Source organism: Gadus macrocephalus, chromosome 21, assembly GCF_031168955.1.
Source record: "Gadus macrocephalus chromosome 21, ASM3116895v1".
In the NCBI taxonomy this organism is placed as follows: Eukaryota; Metazoa; Chordata; class Actinopteri; order Gadiformes; family Gadidae; genus Gadus; species Gadus macrocephalus.
This window is the reverse complement of record NC_082402.1, coordinates 11677324-11699173: the sequence shown is the minus strand read 5'-3', so window position 1 is coordinate 11699173 and position 21850 is coordinate 11677324. Positions and strand designations below refer to the sequence as shown.

Here is a 21850-nt window from a genome sequence, read left to right as displayed (position 1 = left end):
GTATTGCGATAGTTGTGACATTTTGTTGTGTAGCAAGAGATACCATTTCTGTGATCTTTTTTTATTGCGAAAGCAATATTCATTTTTGCTCTGAATCACTACAAACATTACTACATACAGTAGACAACGTTGAACTTTAACTTCCCATTCAAATGAGGCTGGATTGCCAAAGCATAAGTTAGCACACTCACACCAAACTTTTCCACATGTTTTACCCACACAAGGCATTATGGAGTAATTGTACTTAACGCGTGATCCCATCCACGGGTGTATGCACATGTCGGATTAAAACAGTGTGGGTAAATGAGAGGGCCTATGTGTGTTGTTAATGCATGACCTGTACTTAAGGATTCAAACCAATTGTGCCTCAAACCTTTTGCGGGACAAGATGAAAGCTCCCAAATAAGTGACTACCGATTCTTTGATCACACAAGGCCACGATGACGGAACGGACGCCATGTCCAGGAATTGTCAAAAGGTGTTTTAAAAGTGTGGATTAGTAGAAGGTTAGAGTTAGTATTGTCCCTGTCAATTACTTTGAGAAATGTAGGATAGTGCAACTGACCAGAAATACCCAATATAATTAAATAAAAAAAAAAGGTAAAATACTAAATATCTACCAATTGAGGCAAATGATACAACTCAAAAGTATAATAAAGAAATACAATGCAAAGCTAAATTGTTTTTACCATTGGCCCAAGAGATCTGGGCTACAAGTTTACTAGCTGAATCGTAAGATTCTGGTCAGGGGTTATAACAAGAGAGGATATTGCATCACCAGGGACAAGGACCAGCTGCAAACTGGGCTTTGATACGTTTCCACACAGCACGCCCGCTGAGCTGGCATTATAGACACTCGAGCTGTTGTCATGATTCTTGTCACTTTTGCCGTAGCACATAAATTAGAGGTCAACCAATGTGGCTGGGGACACAAATGCTACGCAGTGGAACAGTGAACAGCACCCAAATAATAAACAAGCAGTTAAATTTTGATGCACATGAAGATCCAATGATTCATTCCTCACAGATTTGTGTACTCGGTTTGTAGTTAGCTATTTATATAACAGCTCTACACAAGTGTGGTACACAAAGGGACAAGTGTATGGTGCCGCCACTCATTCAACTACACAAAGCAGTAACACATTTTAGTACAATGGTCATTAGTGAGTGTTTAATTTGATGCAATGGTAGTTCTAGTCCTCACTCGTGGTGAGGGATAATAAGGTAGGGTGATTTAACGGTAAATTAATTAAGAAATGTCTGCCTGAAAGCGCAGATGATTGGTAGATCAGATGCTACGTTGCAGTTGACCATGTTAGTCCGAGCAATCATCAGATGCTTTTTTGAAGGTAGATGACATTTTGGAAGGTTAAAACTAGAAAGACACCAACTCATAAAATAGATTATTAATTAGTCAGTGCTATACATCTACATTCAATGCTTTAGAGATTTTATAAGAATTGCATTTGTCATTTAGATATACAAGGTTTATGCTACAAATGGGTGGTAAAAGGTTAGAACACGCACATCTCCTAATCCAAATCCCCCCCAAACCTCTTGTGAATCCTATTGCAAATATAACGTCATCCCCCTCCTTGTTATTGTCTAATGAGATGAGGCCATCAGGCCCTCAAGCTCCATGCAGCAGCTGCTCCTCTGTCCAAATCCCATTACCAAACGGCATGACTTTAGGGAAGCCAAACCTGCTACCCAAGTAGAAGATATTACACAACGGTTACATACTCTGGACGGGCGCTCAGTCATGATACAATACATTATTTAAAAGATTCTGAGACATGTTTCTCTGGCAGTTTAAAGATAATTATTATTTTTAAGGATTAGCTCATAAAAGGCCCCGCTGTGTGATCCCCAAATCACCCCAACTGATTTAATACACCGCAAATGGCCAGATGGACCAGTCAAGGATATTAGCTGAGTGGCATTAAATGTTATTATATGCTTAAGGGTTCAAGGGTATACAAAGGAATGACAAGGGATAACAAAGTCAGCACACATTACACATCGACAGATTTAAAATTACTCACTGCTTATTCAGTTAGCTGGATCCTTTTTGCACTAAACTGACGATGCATATCGATTACTGGCTGAGCAAAGGTGATATATGCTACGTGAACTATGCATGAGTATAAAATCTTCTCACATGAAAGGATAGCGACTTTGTCAGGTTGGTGAATAAAGACTTAAAAGAAACAAGATATAATCTAAAACATTAAACTAGAATTAAAACAATATATTTAAAGGCAATATTTACTCTATTTACAATATTAACGGCTTTGTTAAGATGTTATCGATTTAATAAATGGGTATTATTTAGGCCAGGATTATCGTGGCATGACATTTTAATAGTGTCTCACCTCTAATAACATAACCTGTCAATTTTAACCGTCTGTTTAAGAGTCACTTACAATATAAGTCATAAAGATATGGCCTGTAAAGCCTGTTGAGACTAACTGTGATTAAGGGATATACGACTATTGTTTACTTGACTTGATAACTATGAGATGAAACATTTGGTCCAAACCTAGCAGAACATCCTAAATGTAAAGAGACAGCGGTCTCTGACCTGTTCAGAGCCTAAAAGAACATCCTTGCAGAGCAAGCCAATCAGCCCCCTTTACATCATCAGTGATCTGCATCCAGCTTTATACATCATGGTTGACCTATATTCATGTCCATACTGTGCATGAAATGATGCCAGGACTCGTTACCCTGCTGGATGACCCAATTCAGCACCCAGACACGACCCGGGGCACCGTCTCTCGGCCCTCCTGTCCAATAGATGAACCAAGTAGTGACACTGACATTGGGGACTTCCTAAAATGCATAGCCATATAGAACCATTGACTTTAAAGATCAATGTGCGTCTGTCAGTACGGAGTTTGTGGACCACATAATCATGAATCGCCATACAAGTACTTTACAAAATCTCTCATCTCTAAGACCTATATTGAGAGCTTTATTGGTGTGGTTTCCAACCGTGGCAGGCATAACCACACTATTCTCTTAGGCAGAATCGGCACAACGAAGTGACTAGGTCAAATTATATTGGAAACAGATGTTTCTTGCATCCCTAATATGCATACATTTTCACACATGCAAATATGGTCGCACCCGCACCCCCACCTCTTTCGAATTCTTTGGAGACAAAAAGACCAAGATGTGTCCTACTCTTTTGTATTGCATTTATTTTCCTCTTTTAATTGTACCGTCTCTTCCTTCCCCCTGTGGCAGCGGCACAATTAGAAAACGATGGTCATGTGTCTAATGTTGCCCTCAGATTGTACAAATGTAGTAGAAAAACTTATGATTATGTGGATTTTGGTGCCAAGGACCATTAAAACTCATTCAATATCCAATAAAATGCAGATCATGATTTTTAACCAGAAGCAATAGTGGTTTGCTCACCCAGTGTAGTCTTTGTAAGTGGAACAGGTATGGAACACAGTATTCACTTTTTACAGTATCTAAATGGCTATTACTGTTTTAATCCGCAAAAGCCAAGTCCAAAACCAACCTTTTAAAACAATTAGGAAGGCGGAGAGTTTATTAGTGAATAAGTAAGCGAAGCAAACTGCAACATTTAACTGTCAAGAATTTATTTATACAATTACCAAACCCTACACTGATCCCAGTGGGGAAATCTGGCCTCGGCATTTGGCCCATCTCCCAACTGCTCAGAGATGTGGGCAGTGATGGCATATCGCCTAGGAAACTGGTAAAAAATGTTTGCATGAGAAAGCTATGTAGATTTGCCTGATAATCGTCCTGAATTTCATTTTGTTTCACTTCATAACTCAGCCTGAAGTTTTTCAGGTCTGTAAAGTGTTCAGAGACTTGGCGGGATACGGTCTGTGCACATGAGTTTAATTCACTTTTCATGTTGGAATGAAGAATGAAAACGGTGTGTTTCCTCTATTTCCAAAAACAAAAAACGGATTTTGACTTGTTCCTTTTATATTGAACAAATTAATATTTATATTTTCCCATGTGTGTTCGGTTTACTTTTGAATGCCCATCATTGGCCAGTTGAACAAACATTTCCTGTCCAAACAAAGGAAGTAGAGGTTAGGCTTTGCCCTACCTTCCACACTGTCTGAGCACGAGGTGCCGATGCCCGTGTCTCCGCTGTCGGATGCTGTGCTGTGGCGTCGCGCTTGGTTACCGTTGCTGGGAGCAGAGGGGTTGCCTTGCCACCCTGACTCGCAGCGAGACACCCATCCTGGATTGCTGGTGCAACTAGAGCCTACAAGAAGAAAGATGTTGAAAGAAAAGATTTGTTTTATTGTCAGATGACCTGTGCAGCCCAATTTCTTACACACAAACATATATATATTTTTGCGAGTTTCAATAACAGCCTCAAACTTCTCTTAGAAACAATAAAACAATCCAGTATGCGTAGGTCACAGGCCTGCAATAAGTCTGTCCAATCATTTAATTTGGCTGGATGGAAACTTTTGGATGTCCTACCGGTCCGATTTTTGGATAATTTCAAAATAAAATGTACCAAATTGCCTACCCTAGGTTTGAACAATAAAATGTCGGGATTCGGAATTAAGCGTACTGAATTTTTTTTTTTTTATTATTATTTTTTTTTTTTAATTGTGCAATGCTGCATCATCACAATTACAAAACCATGACCATGAGTAGCTTGAAATAGGAATTAGGGCTGCATGAAAAGTCATGAAATAATCATGATCTCTATGATTCCAATGCAATCTTGTTACATTGACACAAATCCTGCACACCTAAAATCCCCATCGAGTGCCATCAACCAAAGATGAGACACAAATTATGGATTTAGTGAATAAAACAAAACTAAGAAGGCACAAAATGTATGAAAACCCAGCTGGCGATAGCACACTCATGGCAACAGATGCATTCTGATGCCATAGCGGATTTTAGGGGACAAAACTAAATCGGTTTGAACTACTTGTCATATCGGATCTTTGGAATTACCCGCCGTGAACCTAAGTATTAAATACAGTTCTGGGTTGCATCATCAGTTGCTAACACCCTGGTCCCATGTGATATGTGCCGCTGGGTCCAAGCCATTGACTGTATAAAATGATCTAAGCAGTGAAAAAGTGTTCATGTTTGGGAGCTCAAATCATGGACCTTGACGAAACATAAAAAGTGGATTTAATAGTTTGTCTCTGAAGACGACCATATACGTCCAAAACATGTTTACCATTATCAATTTAACATGTTGTTTTGACAAGGTTATTGAAACAAATCAGGGCAAATACTGAATTCCACAAGGGTGGGGTCCTCATAGGCGAGAAGATTTACCCTCTCTCGGACTCCGCAGTCAACCGCTGCCCAGAACGAGCTCTACATGTCAATACAGTCTCGATTTCAGACCTTCGGATCTTTTCGAACTAAATGCTTGTTTCGGTAACTTATCATCGCCTATGTATCCAATATGTGGGCTATGATAAGACGATATACAATCAAATTGTGCTGGAACGAAAATACGCACATCCCTATGACCAACCATACATTGTATGAGACATACACCAGTATGTTGATCATCATGGCAACCCCTGCTAAAGGTTAACTAAACATATTCTGTAAGAGATTAAATAATACAAAATGAATTCTAGCTCTTGGCTCATGACAAGGTGGCTAATTACTAGGCTGCCCTTGTTGAAAACCTGCTCTATTTTAAAAGTTTAATCCAGTTAGACAGGAGTTGTTTAGCCTGTCCTATATAAGTAATGGGGGATGGGTGAGGAGGAGGATAAGAGGATAAGAACATGACACATTTGCTCTAAAGTGTCTGTATCACAGAGACTTTATTCAGTACTCTGAATTTGTATGTTCATTGTAAACCAGCTGTGGAGCATCCTTACCCTCACCACCACTATATTATTGTATAATAGTCAATACAAGACTGAAATAGGGCATTGCTGAATCTGCTATCATAGCTGAAACTTAGATGAATTAAGATTGTCTGCTAAATTATAAGAAACATATCACATTTATATTGTAATGACTTCAAAATAATGGTCCCAGTCTACTGTGAAGTATGGGATTGGTTGCTGGATTCAGATTAAGTATCACACTTTTTCTGCAATTTGCAGTTACAATGGAATGGAATTCAGCTGTATTTTGCTATGAAGAAAGATTACGCACCAGAATCACTTTCAAACGTTCAGGAAATTGTGCATTCCCCGGATTACCCCTAATGGTTTTATATCCGGCCTCTATCTGAGGTTGTGCGTGTGTTTGCCCTTGTCGATATACAGAGAAGGATACATCAATGATGATGGTTATGTCAATTATCTTTAGCCTATCAGATAACAGAAAGGGCCCCACATATCCCAATGTAGTTAGAATGCAGTTGACATTAGCATGACTGCTGAAAGGAAAATCTTGCATGGTGCCCAATAATTTAATTGCTTAACAAATGATGTTTTTAGTAGGAAGATACATTTATTATAAGAATGTTGCGTTGACAAATCAACAGTGACACAGATTTGGACAAACGCCTCGTCCGCATCGCCTTTAACAGGACACTGTTCACGCTTCGATGGAAACAAAAGCATTTGATTTATATTCATGACTCTGGCAACAGGGCCTTCGTGTGTCCTCGTCATTTGGTGCGAAGGATGAACACATATTCGTCATACCCTCTGATAAATGAACACTGTCAGTGACAGTTTCCAGTGAAGTTGGTAACGTTATCCATTTGCGCCTCCCAATAAAGCAGTATGATGGACAGCGCTAGCTTAGCATAAGCCCTTCTGGTCACCGCTAATTATCCCCGTTATGTACCGCGCTATACTTGTAGAAACGTCCTCTTTGGTTTACTTACGGTACGGAGGAGGCTCACCTGTTTTATAAGATTCATATCCATCTTCAAAGTCACTCCTACCCCACATTATAGCAGCAGCAGCTAGCTCTCTCTGTAGCTGTAGACGACGGCCCGAACGAGCAGCTAACGAGAAGAAAACGAAGCCAAGACGAGGTCTGACAAAGATGGGCAAAATACCTCAATGGGTCGACGTGATTTCATCATAAAAACACGCAGTTTTTTTTTTATCCCGAAATACGATTCCCTCTTTCAAAATATTATCATACAAGTTCCTAGCGACACATATACGATAGCGTTGAGCCGCTAAAGAGCCCAGAATAACCGAGGCGAAAAGAGGCAGAATAGCGAGAACGTTGACACCGCATTGCTCGCGAGGAGCTGAAGTCGTTAAAATGAGTCCAGGCCCCGCCCCTTCTCTGCATAGCGGAGGCTCCCACACGAGGCCCGGCCCCTACACAGAGGGAGTTCACCGCTGGTGAGTCCATGGTCTGACTGTACAAGCTGCCCAGATACTTTACTGGCACACTGCACACATTGGTGCTGCAAGATAGAGGACGCTGCACTCATCCTGGTGAAGAGGCTGAAGGTGATCTGAGTGACAGAGCATCGCATTGCATGCGCCAGGATTTCGCTGTTGTATTTTAACGTTAACCTGCAATTGTATGACACATGAATAGGCCTACGTCAAATCTTGAAACTTAAGAGTTGGAAAGAGTTGACGTAGGCTATATAATAAAAATCTAAAGAAAATATCGATGCTTTTAATGTTTCAATTTGTGGTTGTACCTTTGGTAATAATAACAAAAATGTACCTCAATGCTTAACCAGTGTTATGGGCAAAAATCAAATAAATAACAAAAGATACGAGCAACAGCTAATGCTTGTAATTGTAATGGTGACAGGAAATGGATAACATTAGAGCTCTTAGCCTCTTTGTTGAGCTCTAGTCTAGAGCCACCTGAGGCCTAGACAGCCACCTGTCTAGGCCTCCATTTATCCAAACCTCCTTTTCCTAGCCACCATTGACGATGACAATCATATTATAAACTGACCAAAAAATGTGTCATTTTCTTGCAATATAGTTATTATTTGGCTATGACTTTTACATATTAGGTAATAAAAAAAAAGAAATGCTTCTAGCATTTGGAATATCCTTAGAGAAAAGTTATGGCTCAGAATTGAAAGAAAATAAATTCTGTTCATCATTAGTTAATTTAAAGTTGTTTATAGTTTCAACAGATTGACAGATTTCCACTGGTCTGCGTGAAGTTTTGCCAACCATAATAGGGTGTGGATGAGCGCAGAAAAGATTTTGGTATGTTGAATCAGTTTTGTTTTATCAGCTCAGAGCACAGGGTCCCCCCCCCCACACACACACACTTCCTGCGTCTATGCCAGGAAACCATCCGTTCACATACAAACACACCACATTATGTATAATAATCATAAAAAACAGCAGTCAAGCCCACGTAAAACAAACAGACATCGGCTTCAAAGCTCCTGCCTCACTGACGTTTTCCACTCTTGGATATACTTTACCAGGGTTAAAATATACTTTTTAAAAGACTGTTGCATATCGAATCAAAATTATGTTTTACAAAGTTATGAATATTAGTCATTTATTTTGAGACACAAAATAATAGTATTCCTGAATTTAACATCAAAATAAGTGTACTGAAAGGTTTTACACCATTGAGGTGCCATCAATGAAAATGTTCATATTTAAATAGAAGTCCCACTCATGTCTCATCTTCTTAATCTTTGCCCTCTGGAATTATGTGAATGGAATATTCTTAATCCTACTAACCCATTTTATGTATACTCGTAGGTTATTGTATTTGTATGATACATACATTTATTTGAGATAGGTACTTGTAGGCTATTGCTTTTTACTAATGTTTTATTACAGGGACATTATAATTGCAGTGAACTGGAAGATATGCACCAATATGTTTAATAAAGAGAACTAGATTAAGGACTTTGTAGACCTAATCATTAGAGCAGAAAGCATCAGCCCTCCTGAAGATACTGGAATCTTTGAATTTTAAACCAAGATATTCTGCAGCGTATGTTGTAACTCCTTAATGTCTATGTATAGGCTGACCAATGATTTCTGGATAATTGTCTTTTTCGGTTTAATGTTCTAAGAAATCTTTTTAAAGCCATTGAATGCATAAAAAAAACTACAGATGTGCACTTGCATGCATAAACAGATGAGTACTTCTGCCTCCCTCAAGAGAACTTTAATAAAATGTTCTGTCATCAGAAGCTCTTTCTTTCTCATTTCCCACCATGCTTTCGATCAATGTTAACATGGTTTAACATGGACATTTACTAAATCAGCTCAATCAATAGTGAAATGGATGAGGAGCTGCTTCCTGGTATTTGAGTAGACAACTGAATTGAATGCTTCCCTCAATGTTAGAAGGCCAAGGCTGACCAAAATAGAGACATATAACATCAAATTTTGAAACACACATTTGGTAGAACGGTTCCAATGTAAATATGGAATGTAAAAAAGCACAATCTGATGGCACATTGTAAATATAGACCAAATAAATGTAAACTTACTCTTGTTTTTCTTCATATGCGCAACGGAATAGCAATGCAGAAGTCGAAGTAGGAAGTGTCTGTCAGGTTGAACTGCTAACTGATGACAGGAACTCTATGGCCGAACCCCGCTCAATTATTGCACACCAAACATGGGTGTTGCTTGACAATCTTGTTACAAAAAAACAGCACGTCATTGCAGTTTTTTAACCTGCATACAAGAATACATTATATATATATATATATATGTAGAGAGAATACATTCACATACTGCACACAGAACCAGCGCACAAACATGCAATTCTTAAGTAATTTGGAATCTGTAAAGTGTTTTTTGCATATTGCGTGTCAGAGGAAGTGAGCTACTGGCTGAAGATTCAAAGGTATTTAGTTTCAAAGGAAACAAGCACAATCTGTTGCTGTCAAACATCACATTGAATGCTGTAGGTGAGTATGTTAATTTGAAAACATTTCATTTACATGAAAAAAGCTGCATGCAAGGGAATTGTGTTTTGGTTGGTTGGCCTTTCAAATCAAAGTAAATGCCCTACTTTGTCTTTGTGTATTTAAATCGGGGTCCCCAAGACAGACAAAACCGCTCTGGTTTGAGACAGGAAATCAACACGACTCAATTGCATGATGTCATTGTGCACCTTGCTATTTGTGCTGTGCTTCTAACAGACACCAAAGCTTATAATCAATAACACTGTATTATTCATAGGGATCCGCTTTTATTTGCAGTTAAGGAACATTAACAGCTTGGGTTACAGATATAAAAAACATGATCCCTCTTGACTGGGATAAGCATTAGCGTTTTAGGCACTTATTACAGTCTTATGAAAATACAAAAGAATTGCATGTACAGGGATTACGATGCATCCAAGCAAATACTCCATTCATGGAGCAGTTAGTGTGAAAAATCACAACCCTGCTTTTGCAACTGTCCTGATTTCCAATGGAGGGCTCATACTTTAACAATGGTGCATACAAACAACTCACGGCCCTGTTTAGCCGTTAAGCAGTTTTAAGCAACTGCAAATAAAACTTGTGAAAATCTTTCCCGGGAGTATAACTTGTCCCGTTGTTCATAAATAGGGACAATGGTGCTATCATATTTTCTTATATAACACAACCTGAGATTTAACTCCATATAGCTCAAAGGCTTTCTTTGAGGTTAATTACGACTTCCCACTTTCTTGGTCCCAGTCAAAATCTAGATCATGATCATTGAAGTCCACAGAACTAAATAGCGACAGGCTAGAGACATTGCACCTGGTACTGGGGCCAGCTTGACTGGGGGATGGGCCCAACTCAAAACATTTCCTCTTCTTTGAGGGACCAGAAGGGGCAGTGGTCTCTGCAACAATGTTAGCCATCAGCCTGACACCACTTTTGACATTAATAGGGTTCTCAGCCAGGTTAACCTTTTTGTTTTGCAGTTCTGTATTAATAGTTACCCCAGCTGTCCTCACTGCACTTTCTTTAATCAGGGTATATAACTTTGACTGTTTATCAGTTGCTTGAATAGAGGTAGCCGTCTTCTGCATGTCAGTGGAGCCTAATGTTGTAGGCGTTGGCTCTCTAGAGCAGAAAGAGAAACTTGTGAGCTTCGACAATGTAGTGGATGCCACAGTGGATGAAAGCCTCTCGGATTTTTGTGCAGAAACTGGATTAGAAACATGATGATTTGCTGGTATAAGAGATAAAGTGTCATTTGAATGATTTAAATTAGTCTCAGTACCAGCTACTATTCTTTGATGTCGTGTCTCACTCTCACTGCTAATTCCAGCTGTAACTTTCCTTGCAGTACGGCCCCCTCCCTCTAGTGGAATTCCCCGTGTCTCCACTGTCAGGGGTGCAGGCGAGCCAGCTCCATCTACTTGGTCATTGCTGTGGTGAACTTGCTGGGCATTAGTGTTGAATTGAGGAGGATTTGGGTCACGTTGCATTCGGTTCACTGTGTTCAAGCTGGAGCTAACCTCAGTTTGAAGATTATTGCTCAATGGCCTCATCTTCGCTTTGGGATTGAACGTGAAGCCAGAGAACTTGGAGCGCAGATTTCCATCGATTACACTTTTGTGTTCAGTCCCAACCTCCACTCCAGGTGTATCTTTTTGTTTGGAACCAGCCTTCTTATTTATTGGCCCGATGCGGTCTTGTATCCCTGTATTGCCAGAAACACCAGTATCCTGCATTATTTTTTTTGCCTTTTTTCCAACAGACCCAACAGTGCTGCCTGTTTCTGAATCAAATAGATCGTTAGAGGGGGGCATCTTCTCTGAATCTGTCACATCACATTTCCTGGTGTGGTTTTCCACCACGGTCCTTCTTCTCTCTTCAATGACCTTCCCACTGCTCCCCTCTAAGTCCTTCAGGCGTTTAGTTCGCAGTTTCTTGGAGACTCTTTGAACCACTGATTCCTCCGCCCCCATCTCTCCCCCCGTCTGGCCTCTTCTTTCAGTGAGAGTTTTAGAGTTGAAGCCAGGTCCCTCTCTCTCTTTGCCTGTGCACTCCCTTGAGGTGGCTTGTGTTGTTGCACAGCGGGACCTATTCGACAGAGACACATCGTTTCTTGTTGACGAGGAGCTAGGTCCGCAGGGTGACTGCTCATGTTGATTGCTGTTCTCAAGTTGGCCTTGTGCTGCCACAGTAAAAGTCCAGCTAGCCACTGGTCTGTTTTTGTTGTGCTGCTGCTGCTGTTGTGTTGAGGTCATGATTGGTGACGTTTTTGGCGAAGGTGACGATTGGTCAGCGTTCAGGGACTGGAACCAGTCCAGACCGTTCTCTGTGATATCGTTGTAACCTTGGTCAGTGTTTTTTTCCTTATGTTTCTTTCCTGATGGAAAGTGCGTTGTGTTGATGTTCTCATTGTGTCCCTCTGGAGCAAAGGAACCCGGTTTTGCAGTAGCACTCATCAACCTAGAGAATAAAAAACACAGCAGAGCACTGCATCAGGCTGGGTCAGTTGGTATCCAAGATCCTTTGAGTCCCATCTAGATAGACATTTGTGCAATTTAACAAGAAGAGATGATTTTTGCATTTTCTGAAAACTGCTACATACCCTCACACACACATTTTAACAAATAGGACCGGCTATTTTGTAATTCTCATCAATGGGAACCAAGCGATTAACAGAAAGGCAGAGCAGTGTGGCTCAAAGTTGTTGCATAAACAGCCCCATACCATCATCTTCACTTACATGTGCATGAGAGAGAAGGATATCCAACAGCATTGATAACCTTAAACTCTTAAGAAGTCATTCATTCCTTAATGCCATTGATGGCAAGGTCTTTATCTTTCTTTTATCCACCACCAGAAAGCCTTTGTAAATACAAATGAACACTGACCGGCTGAATCTGTCCATCTCCTGTTTGAGGAGCTCAGGCAGCCCCAGTCCTTCCAGCACCATCTGACACTGAACTTGATACTGCTGACCGGGGTCTTCAGGGAACGACGTATGCAAGACATTTGCATCCCCTAACAGAGCTCCTCCCTTAAGAGAGGTTTGATGTTAACATAGGTCCAGCTTTGTCAATCCTGGGGAAAGCTCTGATGAGCGAATATAGCTTGTTTTAGTAACATATAGTAAGTATCTTCTTTATCTTTACGGATGACTTTCAACATCAACTTTGAATTTATGTACATTTCCCCATTTGGATTAGGGTGACAGGGACCTTTGACCGCGTTCAATGTGATCTTAGCCTAACAGCGCCATCTGCTGGGGCCGGGCCTCTGCTACACAGACGCCTCTGCACCAGGAAGAATAGTCATGTGAAGCATACCCAAAGTCCATGTGTATGGATACCTATTTTCACATCAAAAAGCTCAATGCGAAGGTAAAGTTAAACGTTATCAAATATCCGATCACAGTATGACCCCTGGTTGTTGTTTTGTGTCCAGACTTCACCTACTTGCATTGAGCACTCCATGACAGAGACGGCCACGACAGCATCCTCTATGGTGACCTGCTCTCTGAACATCAGCTTGGCGTGGGCTGGTGGGGTACACATGAACATTAATAATAAACATTTTCTTCCTCATTGTACAATGTTTGGAAAGAGCAATATATCTGATTGAGGACAGCATCCGTGGCCGTCGTACGGCTCCAGAGCTGACCCTGGTTAGACACAGCCAGTTCCTGGTAGTAGGCTCATACGTACCCTCTGCCAGCCTGCTGAGGCTCTCCAGCATGCGTATGGTGGTGCGGGCTGCGTTGCGGCTGTTGCTCTGCCTCTGGAGCTGGTAGTAGCGGGCCAGGATGGTGTTGGCCTCCTCAGAGACTTGCGGTTGAAGGTGTTTTATTACACAGAAATAAGCCTTCATCTTCTCCATGGGCCACAGGGTGGAGGACTCGGTGGGCACTCCTGAGGAACGGGATTGATCAACGGAAGAAGAAAGGCATCAACATGTGAGTTGATCTGGTGATACCGCATTGATTCAAATCTAAATCTATGACCTTATTTTGTTATTTTACCATTTAGTGTTCAGACGTTTGAAAAGTATCAACATAATGTTATGGTCATTTTAAATCCAAGAGAATCATTCAGGCAGTTATAAGATAAACAAAGTGAATCTAATCTAACAATCTAACAAAATCCTAATTTCCTTCTGCAGGGATGTCTCCGGACACCTCTACTCCCTTCTGGAAAATAGTATATATAAATACAAATTCCTACGTAAGCCTTTTAAGTCAAATCAAATGCTGTCCACCTTTCTCCTCCAACACGAAGGAGGAGATGGTGCGGTCCCACTCGGGGTTCTTGGTGTCCAGCAGCACCAGCACCAGGTCAAAGCGGCTGAGCAGAGGACTGGCCAGGGCCACGTTGACCGACAGCGGCTCCTTGGGGTTGTACTGGCCCTTGGGGTTGGTGGCCGCCAGGATGGTGCTGCGCGTGTTCAGCTTGCACACCATGCTGGTGAGACCGGACAGTGGGACAGAGGGATTGGGTGGGTCTCATCACAGCGTTAGCATTGTCTCGCACCCCTTTGCCGTCTTAAACCTAAATAAACACATGGATGTTTTTTTTTTTACATTGCCAATGTACATGGATGTGGACACACTGCGTGACCCACTGGCTGAACGGTGCGTGTGCCCTACCCAGCCTTGGCCACACTGATGGTCTGCTGCTCCATGGCCTCGTGTATGCTGGTGCGATCGTGCTCCTTGATGCTGTTGAACTCGTCGATGCAGCACAGGCCGCCGTCCGACAGGACCAGGGCGCCCGCCTCCAGATGCCACTCCCCGCCGTCCTTCACTGCTGCTACGGTCAGGCCTGGGGTGGGGCGGGGCGCAATGGGAGGGGAGAAAAACAGTTCAATGATGAAATATAAACAGACAAAAAGAAAAAATGTCAAGTCAGTGTTGACAATCCTGGGTGTTGGTCAGAGACAATGGCCAAGAGTGATGTCAGATCATGAAAACACACATTATTATAATACAACACAGCTGTATGACTAATTCTAACTTCAGACAGGGATACCTACATGCCGTTTCAATTCCATTCAAAAAGCTTTATGGCATGACTATTGTTGCAACAGTATAACCAATGCATTATTTATCTTTACTCTTTTTGTACCTGAAAAATAAATAAATTGGTAGTCAAGGCGGGGCCATATTGTTGTTAAGGCGGCCTTAACCATACAGTGCTGGGGCCAGGGAAACACTGTGTGTATATATATTTATATATATATATATAAAAAAAAGCATATTCACAACACACACATCATAACCCAATACAAGGGGAAAAGAGTGTTCATCTTATCATCACTTACAAAATTACGCGACATGTTCAATGCTAATGTGCCCAATATTTTCGCACAAAGATCTATTTATTCTATCCATCATCATCCGTCCCAATTCTCCAAGTAAGGTTCATGAAGGTAGTAGGGCAGCCTATCCCTTTCCCTGGTGAATATCTTCAGCTCATCCTGTGGTTTTCCCGGGCGTTCCCAGGCCAGCTGGGCGATGTAATCCCTCCAGCGTGTCCTGGGTCAGCTCGGGGCCTACTCACAGTTGGGCGTTCCCGGAACACTGAGCTCCCTCCGGATCAAAGAGAGGTCCTCATCCTATCCCCGTGAGTGATCGAGGATTCCCTGCTGAGAAATCTCATTTGGACCACTTCTATCCGCAACCTTATTCTCTACTACATCACTACTCCCCAGAGTTGATGACCGTAGATGAGGACACAGGAATATAGACCAAATGGTAAATTGAGTCTATAATGGGCATTGGTGTAATTTAGACACCAGCCCCTTGTGATGTCCCACACGCAGCTGTGCTTCGACCAGTTGGGGGCAACACACTGGCACAGGATGAGGTGCGATACCCCCTTAAAACACACTCAATATGTTAAGCCCCTTGCAACTTGCCTTGAAAATCATGATATAAATGCATCATTATTAAAATATAAACCTACAGGCTGTTTAAATTGTTTTCTGTGTGCTTTTTGTGTGAATGAAAACAAACAAGTACGTAAAATCAACAGAAATGCATTCAGACAGATGCAGGGAAAAGTTGGTTGCAACATGCCTGCGTTGGTGGATCCTATTCCAGCGGTGAGCACCGAGCGGGGTGTGATCTTAGCTGCGTACTTCAGGAACTGAGACTTCCCGGTGCCAGGGTCCCCGACCAGCAGCATATGGGACTCACCTGAGTAGGACAAATATCAAAATAATTGTACGCTAATCAGACAATACACTGATCCACCCTTCTCTCAGACAAAATGGCTGGCTGAGATGCAATGGCAAAATGACTTGATTTGGCAACACAAGCTAGCATGCTAGCCTCAACACATTAAAATATGTCTCAATCTCCAATTGTAAACCACAATCATGAATTATACATCTAGACCATATGTACTACTTAATTGAGAAAGTTTCATTAGGATGTATGTTCATATTGTAATAGAAAATGAAACATTCTGTTATTGTTTCCTTTTTACAGTGTTTTTCAGTTGTGCCAAAAGCCAAAGAAATAAAGGCTTACCTCTGACCTTGGTTCCATTAGGATCTATTCTCTGAACCCCCCCTGCCAGGATCAGAGCCACTGCCAGTTTGACCACGTACATGCCAAAGATCTGTGGACACAGGCTGAGCAATATCTGGTTCCTACCTGGGCATAAAAGATAGTAAAGAAACGTTTCAAAACACATAAATAGGCATTATGATTGGGGGACAAGGCAATTGTTCGCATTATTAAATCATTGAAATCATTTAGGAATAAAACTAGTCTAAACCTTCATCTAAAATAAAATACAGTGACACCCAAAAGACGAAACGCCATGTTAGTGGTGATGGAAATAGTACCGGCCTTGGGACCGTTCACCTTTCATGCAACCAAAACGGCTAGTCAAAGTGATTAATATGCGTGTTAAATGTTAAAATTCTATAAGTTTATACACAGAACACGCATTGTAGCTTCCAATCTAAACTTAAAGTCATGCATACTGAATCCCTGGGTTTATTGTTGACATTTTCTATGTTAAGATGTAAACCTGCCTTGATCTTTGTCCAACACACACCTCACAGTGCAGACTCATTCCGAAACAGAGCATTTGGCTATTGACATACAGTCTATTATTACGAAGGTTTAACCTCTCCCACACACTATTATCCCACAGATAATAGTGCCCACAAACTAACAAATCCACATGTTTTCATACTGTGTTTACATGCCACTGCACATGCTTATCTTAGCCGAGATGGTGGCTGCGTTATAGGCTCTGCACCAAGATTATTCAGAGATTATTTGGTGCAGAGCAGCATTTCAATAAGTCGCCAGGTCAAGTGTAGGAGGGGGTGTTTTATAACGGATTGAAATGCATCCTATGATGAATGTACATACTGTACCGCAAACCAAACATAAACTTTACCTTTTCCCCAAAGAGCATGTCCAATGCAACTGTGGATTTGTTAGTTTATGGGCACTATTGGGGTGAACGGCCAAGCCAGGGCAAATTGTATGCACTTACTTGTTTTGGACTAAACAAAGATACAGCTATAGGAGCAGCCAAACACTTGTTAGGCATAGAATGGATGATAATGACTCACCAACTGCCCCTTTTCAGAACACACATACTCTGCGAGACCAGGTGAGATTAACAAATATCATGGCTGATTTACATAGACAATTTTAACAATATATCTTGGGTCTACAAAAAACTGTCCATTCCGTTAAACATAAAAATGGTCCAATACCGATTCCATTCCGATACATACGGTATATATCATACCAGCTATGGGATCATCTGTGTGGCTTTCCCAGAAGGCCTTGAATTCCTTCTGGATGTCCTCCATCATTAGAGTTGCAGTAGTCTGCTGGTTGTTGACCTCTATGTTGTTGGCCTTGAGAACCAGTTCCACTTCACAGATGGAGTCATTGTAAAACGGCTTCCAGCGCTGGCACACCACCCCATACACCGTCACATCATCTCCTGTGCAATGAGAGACATACACGTGTTGTCATGCTTGTTAACTACATATGTACAGTCAATACAGTTACTGAGGATATCAAATGAAAAACTGAAGATTTAAAAAAAAAATAATAATAATAATATCTTGCAAGAGTAATGCATCCTTATAGCCTTTTGAGACCATCCTGATCTGGCAAGTTCACAGAGAGTTCTCTCTGCAGATCAGACTGCCCTCAAGCCTGTTGAAAGCCTCTTCCAGGCTTTTGTTTGTTCTGTCTTTGTCTTTAAGAACAGTCAGCTTTTTGAGAGGGGGGGCGTTAGGAGCATTACGAACAGGAAGTGCAGACCTTCAAAAGCATGGTGGCGCCCAAGTGCTTTCGGCGAGATCGAAGAGAGCATAGGCCCATGTGTAGCGATCAATTGCTGTTCAGCGAGGGCCAGACTGATAATCATCATTTACTTAGTTTTTGTTTTCATGAAATCTTCTATTTAATACTTATAGAACCAAATATTGAGGAAAATTGTTATAAAAAATGTTACCAGATTTGCAGATGTCCACCAAGTCATCTTCCAATACAACCACCATTGATCGTGGAATACTGCCCACGGAGAGTCTTTGAACCTGGGGCGAAAGGTGGGAGGAGCATTAAAGAGAATGTTCAGATCAGTATGTAAAGCAATTTAAATAGTGAAAGAAGTCCAGGTCAGCCTAAATGCAATGGTTCATTTTTAAGATAGTAACCCTATAGTTAATCTAGAATAATAACAACTATAAGAACATGTGTAATTAGATTACTAAAATAAGAAACTCGAATACATCAAGTTTCATGAGTCAAGGGTATTCCAGGGCAGGGCAGGCTAGTCCCATTGTATCGTAAAGTTTAGTAAGAGGCTTGACAGGAAACATGTTGCAGTCCACCTTCTGTCTGATAGTGTACCTAGAAGACAGGCATGGTTATGCGTCACATATGCCAGATGTCAGTTGTTGACAAGCCAAGGTTACCTGTTCTTGAATTTTGATCTCCTGGAAGTCCTTGCAGGCAGACGGCTCGGACCCTTTGGAAAGACAAGCGAACTTGAAGGACTTACAGCCCTCCAAATTGGGACAGGTCGTGGGTGGAACGAAAGTGTAGAACTGGTCGAAGTCAGCGTTCACGGTGAAGACCTGACGACACTTGGTACACATATAGTCCCTCTCGTACTCCAGCACCTACATGATGAGATGGCATTAGGTCAACAAAACAGACATGAATGAACTTTAAAGCATAGGTGTGTTTGTCTTTCTGCTGACATTTCCAGATGAATGAATGTTTACTGGCCTAGGCCTGAGCAACTGGCAAACTAGCCAGGCACAAGACACTCATTTGCATGGAATTTAGCTAAAGTGGTTCATTGAGGAATAACTTATGAAGAATACCAGAAATACGTGCTGATGCTGACCATATAGTCGAGACTAAATTCTAACTGATCATTTTAGTTTAAAGGTTGTCCAAAAATATTTATAGGATTGGTACCAAAATGTAACTTAACTTCTTACCTAAACCCCTTATTAAACATGAATTCCTATTCCAGCGTCTGCCATAAGTGCTCCTGCTGTGAAGGTCACAGCAGGAGCACAGGTTCATATATTTATCAGTTAAAAACGAATGAACAGTATCAACTAGGACGTTACCTTGGTTATGCTGGTGCGAATTACAGTTCCATTGACAGACAGAAAGTGTCCTGCATCTCTTGACCGTGGGATGGTGTCTCTGGTCAGCTCTGGACACACTGGGAGACCTATACTTGTTTAAGGAACAGAACATGTAGTGGGACACATTGGGATATAGAACCCATCCTGCTCAAGGGACTATTTACAAAATTCAACAGTTAAGTACTTTTTACATTTATATTTTACTTAGCCCCTCATCAGCCTTGTCTCGAGAAAAATAAATACTTTCAAAACAACCTTGAGAATGCACTGTGAATGTTTTTATAAATGATGAAATATGCAGCCTCCGATTTGCTCCCATAATTGCAAGTATTTTGTGGTAGCCTTAGTCGCTTAACGTGGCACAAAAATAGTTTTTGGCTTCCTTCATGGCTCGCCAACTAGGAAAAGCATTTTTATTTTTGTTTATAGTTTTCAATCTATTTCTGTCCTGAAATGCTTTGTAGGAAAACCCAAGGCATTTTATTTGGTTTCTCAATCAAATGGAGCAGAGAAGAATCACACGACAAAGAATCCCAGAGGCGTCAAATAATTGTTTGAAAATGAATAACTAAGTTATTGCACACAGCAAACATAATGAGGTAGGACCAATAAAAAATTAAGTAGAACTAATAAAAAGGAAAAAATAGAAAAACGTTACATTATTTAGGATCCACAAAACATTATTGGGTGAACTGAGGACTGTCTAACCTGTGATGCGGGCATGAAAGTGGTATTTCAGCTGATTTTTTCCTCCACCTCCTGTATTCAAAGCCTTTTGTGTGACCGCCACTGCTGTCCGCTGTAGTGCCTCGTCAAATACAGCAAGGACCTCAGTGGGGTAGGCATTGAAATAATCCCCAACCTGTCGTCCACAGAATCATAATACTATTGTAATTTAACATGACCCTACATGTTGACATATTGATATGCATAATATGTAGGATTTAAAATAAGAAATTAAATAAATGTTATGATTCATTCATCAATAACAGTTTTACCATATGATTATGACTACAATTTATTGGCAACTCCAAGTCCTGTTGTGTCTGTAATACTAAACACATATACTACAACAGTCAATAGTCATCATACGTCATCCAATAACATCTGTCTGCTATTGATGAGATTTTGCCCTTAATCGGACTGAACCTATCCAAGTTTGCATAAATGTAAATGAAACAGTAGGTGACACACTTTGAGCATTTGTATGTTAACTGTAGCTATTATAAACAATAAATCAGTGAAGAAAAGCAAAAAGCATTTTCACTTACCTCCATGTTGGCCTCAAACAGTGTCATTGCATTGATAACAATCGGGTGATGAGTGTCTTCACAGGCCTCTGTGACAATATTCAGTATGTCATCAGAGTGATGCTCCGTTACATAAGCCTCAAACATCTGGCCAATCAAATCCTTCTGATTTGGATTAATCGACATGCTTGAAGATGTGTGGGCCATTTTTACCTTCTGAAATAGAAAACAGTCATTGTTGTTGTATTGCTCGTACACTTCCTGGAGATGAGCAGTGGCAGTTAGAAGAAAAGGAAAGCAGCCGTCTGAAGAAGACAGCTGATTTGATAAACGTCAAAGCAGTGTTACACTGGAAGTAAGCAATGGCTCAGTCATTTAAAGATGTAGATATTTATGCACTAATGGTTTGGCCATATGGCCTATAACAAATGTAATTGGTTATGCTGTATATGAATTCTGTTGGTTGTGATCAGCCCAGACCGTCAACACAAGAGCTGCAGCAGCTCAGCTGCTCCAAATCCACACACTGCTCCTTTCCTTCTGTACAACAACTAACTGCTCGCCTCCTCCAATCGACGGTGAGAATGACAATTGCACGAGAGTTTCACGAACATGTTTAACTCTCTACTTCCCTGATATCACCATATGACATCAACGCAACGGGTATGTATATGTATAATCAGATTACCACAGATGAACACAAGAAACTAAGTGGACTGGTAGCTGGTCAGTCTATAAGAGTGTTCTGTTGTTATGGGTTTGCTTTATATTTAACGTAAAATAAAGAAGCTCGACACATCAGGGCGTTAAAGGGTAATATGACATTAACTAACGATAATGTTAATTGTTTACTAATCACCACCTGGTTTTTTTTAGGTTAACGTTAACGGTATGTTACATGCCTTATAGTGTAATATAACGTACAGCCTCTCGAGATAATGGAACAACTATAAACTTTAACCCTAGGTTTAACTTGTTACCTTATGCTGAGTAACGTATCATTCATTAGTATTGGCGAGCAGGACAGAGATAGCTGGTCAGATTCTGAGTATTCATTCTGGTTAAACAACCATCGCTACGCAATGACAACATCAAACTCCGAACTCCG

General features: G+C 41.0%; 2 protein-coding genes across 3 annotated transcripts in view; both read right to left on the bottom strand.

The window, feature by feature from the left end:
- The window catches only part of cep85l (centrosomal protein 85, like), a 28258-nt gene extending 18648 nt beyond the window's left edge, over window positions 1-9610 (bottom strand). The window contains exons 1-2 of one of the 2 annotated variants that reach the window (XM_060041609.1): window positions 9410-9610; window positions 4103-4264 (exon numbers count right to left, since the gene is read on the bottom strand). In XM_060041609.1, coding sequence (XP_059897592.1) covers window positions 4103-4264; window positions 9410-9425 — 178 coding nt within the window. In that variant the 5' untranslated portion in view covers window positions 9426-9610. Of the gene's footprint in view, window positions 1-4102; window positions 4265-6856; window positions 7516-9409 lie in introns of those variants that run through there. The other variant, XM_060041608.1, reaches the window with a different exon arrangement.
- A 489-nt stretch (window positions 9611-10099) lies between these two features.
- Window positions 10100-21000, bottom strand: mcm9 (minichromosome maintenance 9 homologous recombination repair factor). Its single transcript, XM_060041603.1, has 14 exons — window positions 20764-21000; window positions 20201-20354; window positions 19472-19578; window positions 18803-19009; window positions 18340-18421; window positions 17620-17820; window positions 16374-16499; window positions 15918-16037; window positions 14487-14661; window positions 14099-14301; window positions 13549-13752; window positions 13300-13382; window positions 12736-12881; window positions 10100-12307 (listed from the first exon to the last, which is right to left on the bottom strand). The coding sequence occupies exons 1-14, from the start codon at window positions 20947-20949 to the stop codon at window positions 10567-10569; spliced, it is 3735 nt and encodes a 1244-aa protein (XP_059897586.1). The 5' UTR covers window positions 20950-21000; the 3' UTR covers window positions 10100-10566.
- Between the last annotated feature and the right edge of the window lie 850 nt (window positions 21001-21850).

What these genes read in the sequence shown, in the direction of transcription:
- mcm9 (XM_060041603.1), bottom strand. Translation starts at nt 20,949, where the DNA reads ATGGCCCACACATCTTCAAGCATGTCGATTAATCCAAATCAGAAGGAT. An exon ending in CTTCGTGTTGGAGGAGAAAG is followed by an intron (nt 13,753 to 14,098) that starts GTGGACAGCATT and finishes CCCGTTCCTCAG; the next exon opens with GAGTGCCCACCGAGTCCTCC. An exon ending in CCTCAGCAGGCTGGCAGAGG is followed by an intron (nt 13,383 to 13,548) that starts GTACGTATGAGC and finishes GTACCCCACCAG; the next exon opens with CCCACGCCAAGCTGATGTTC.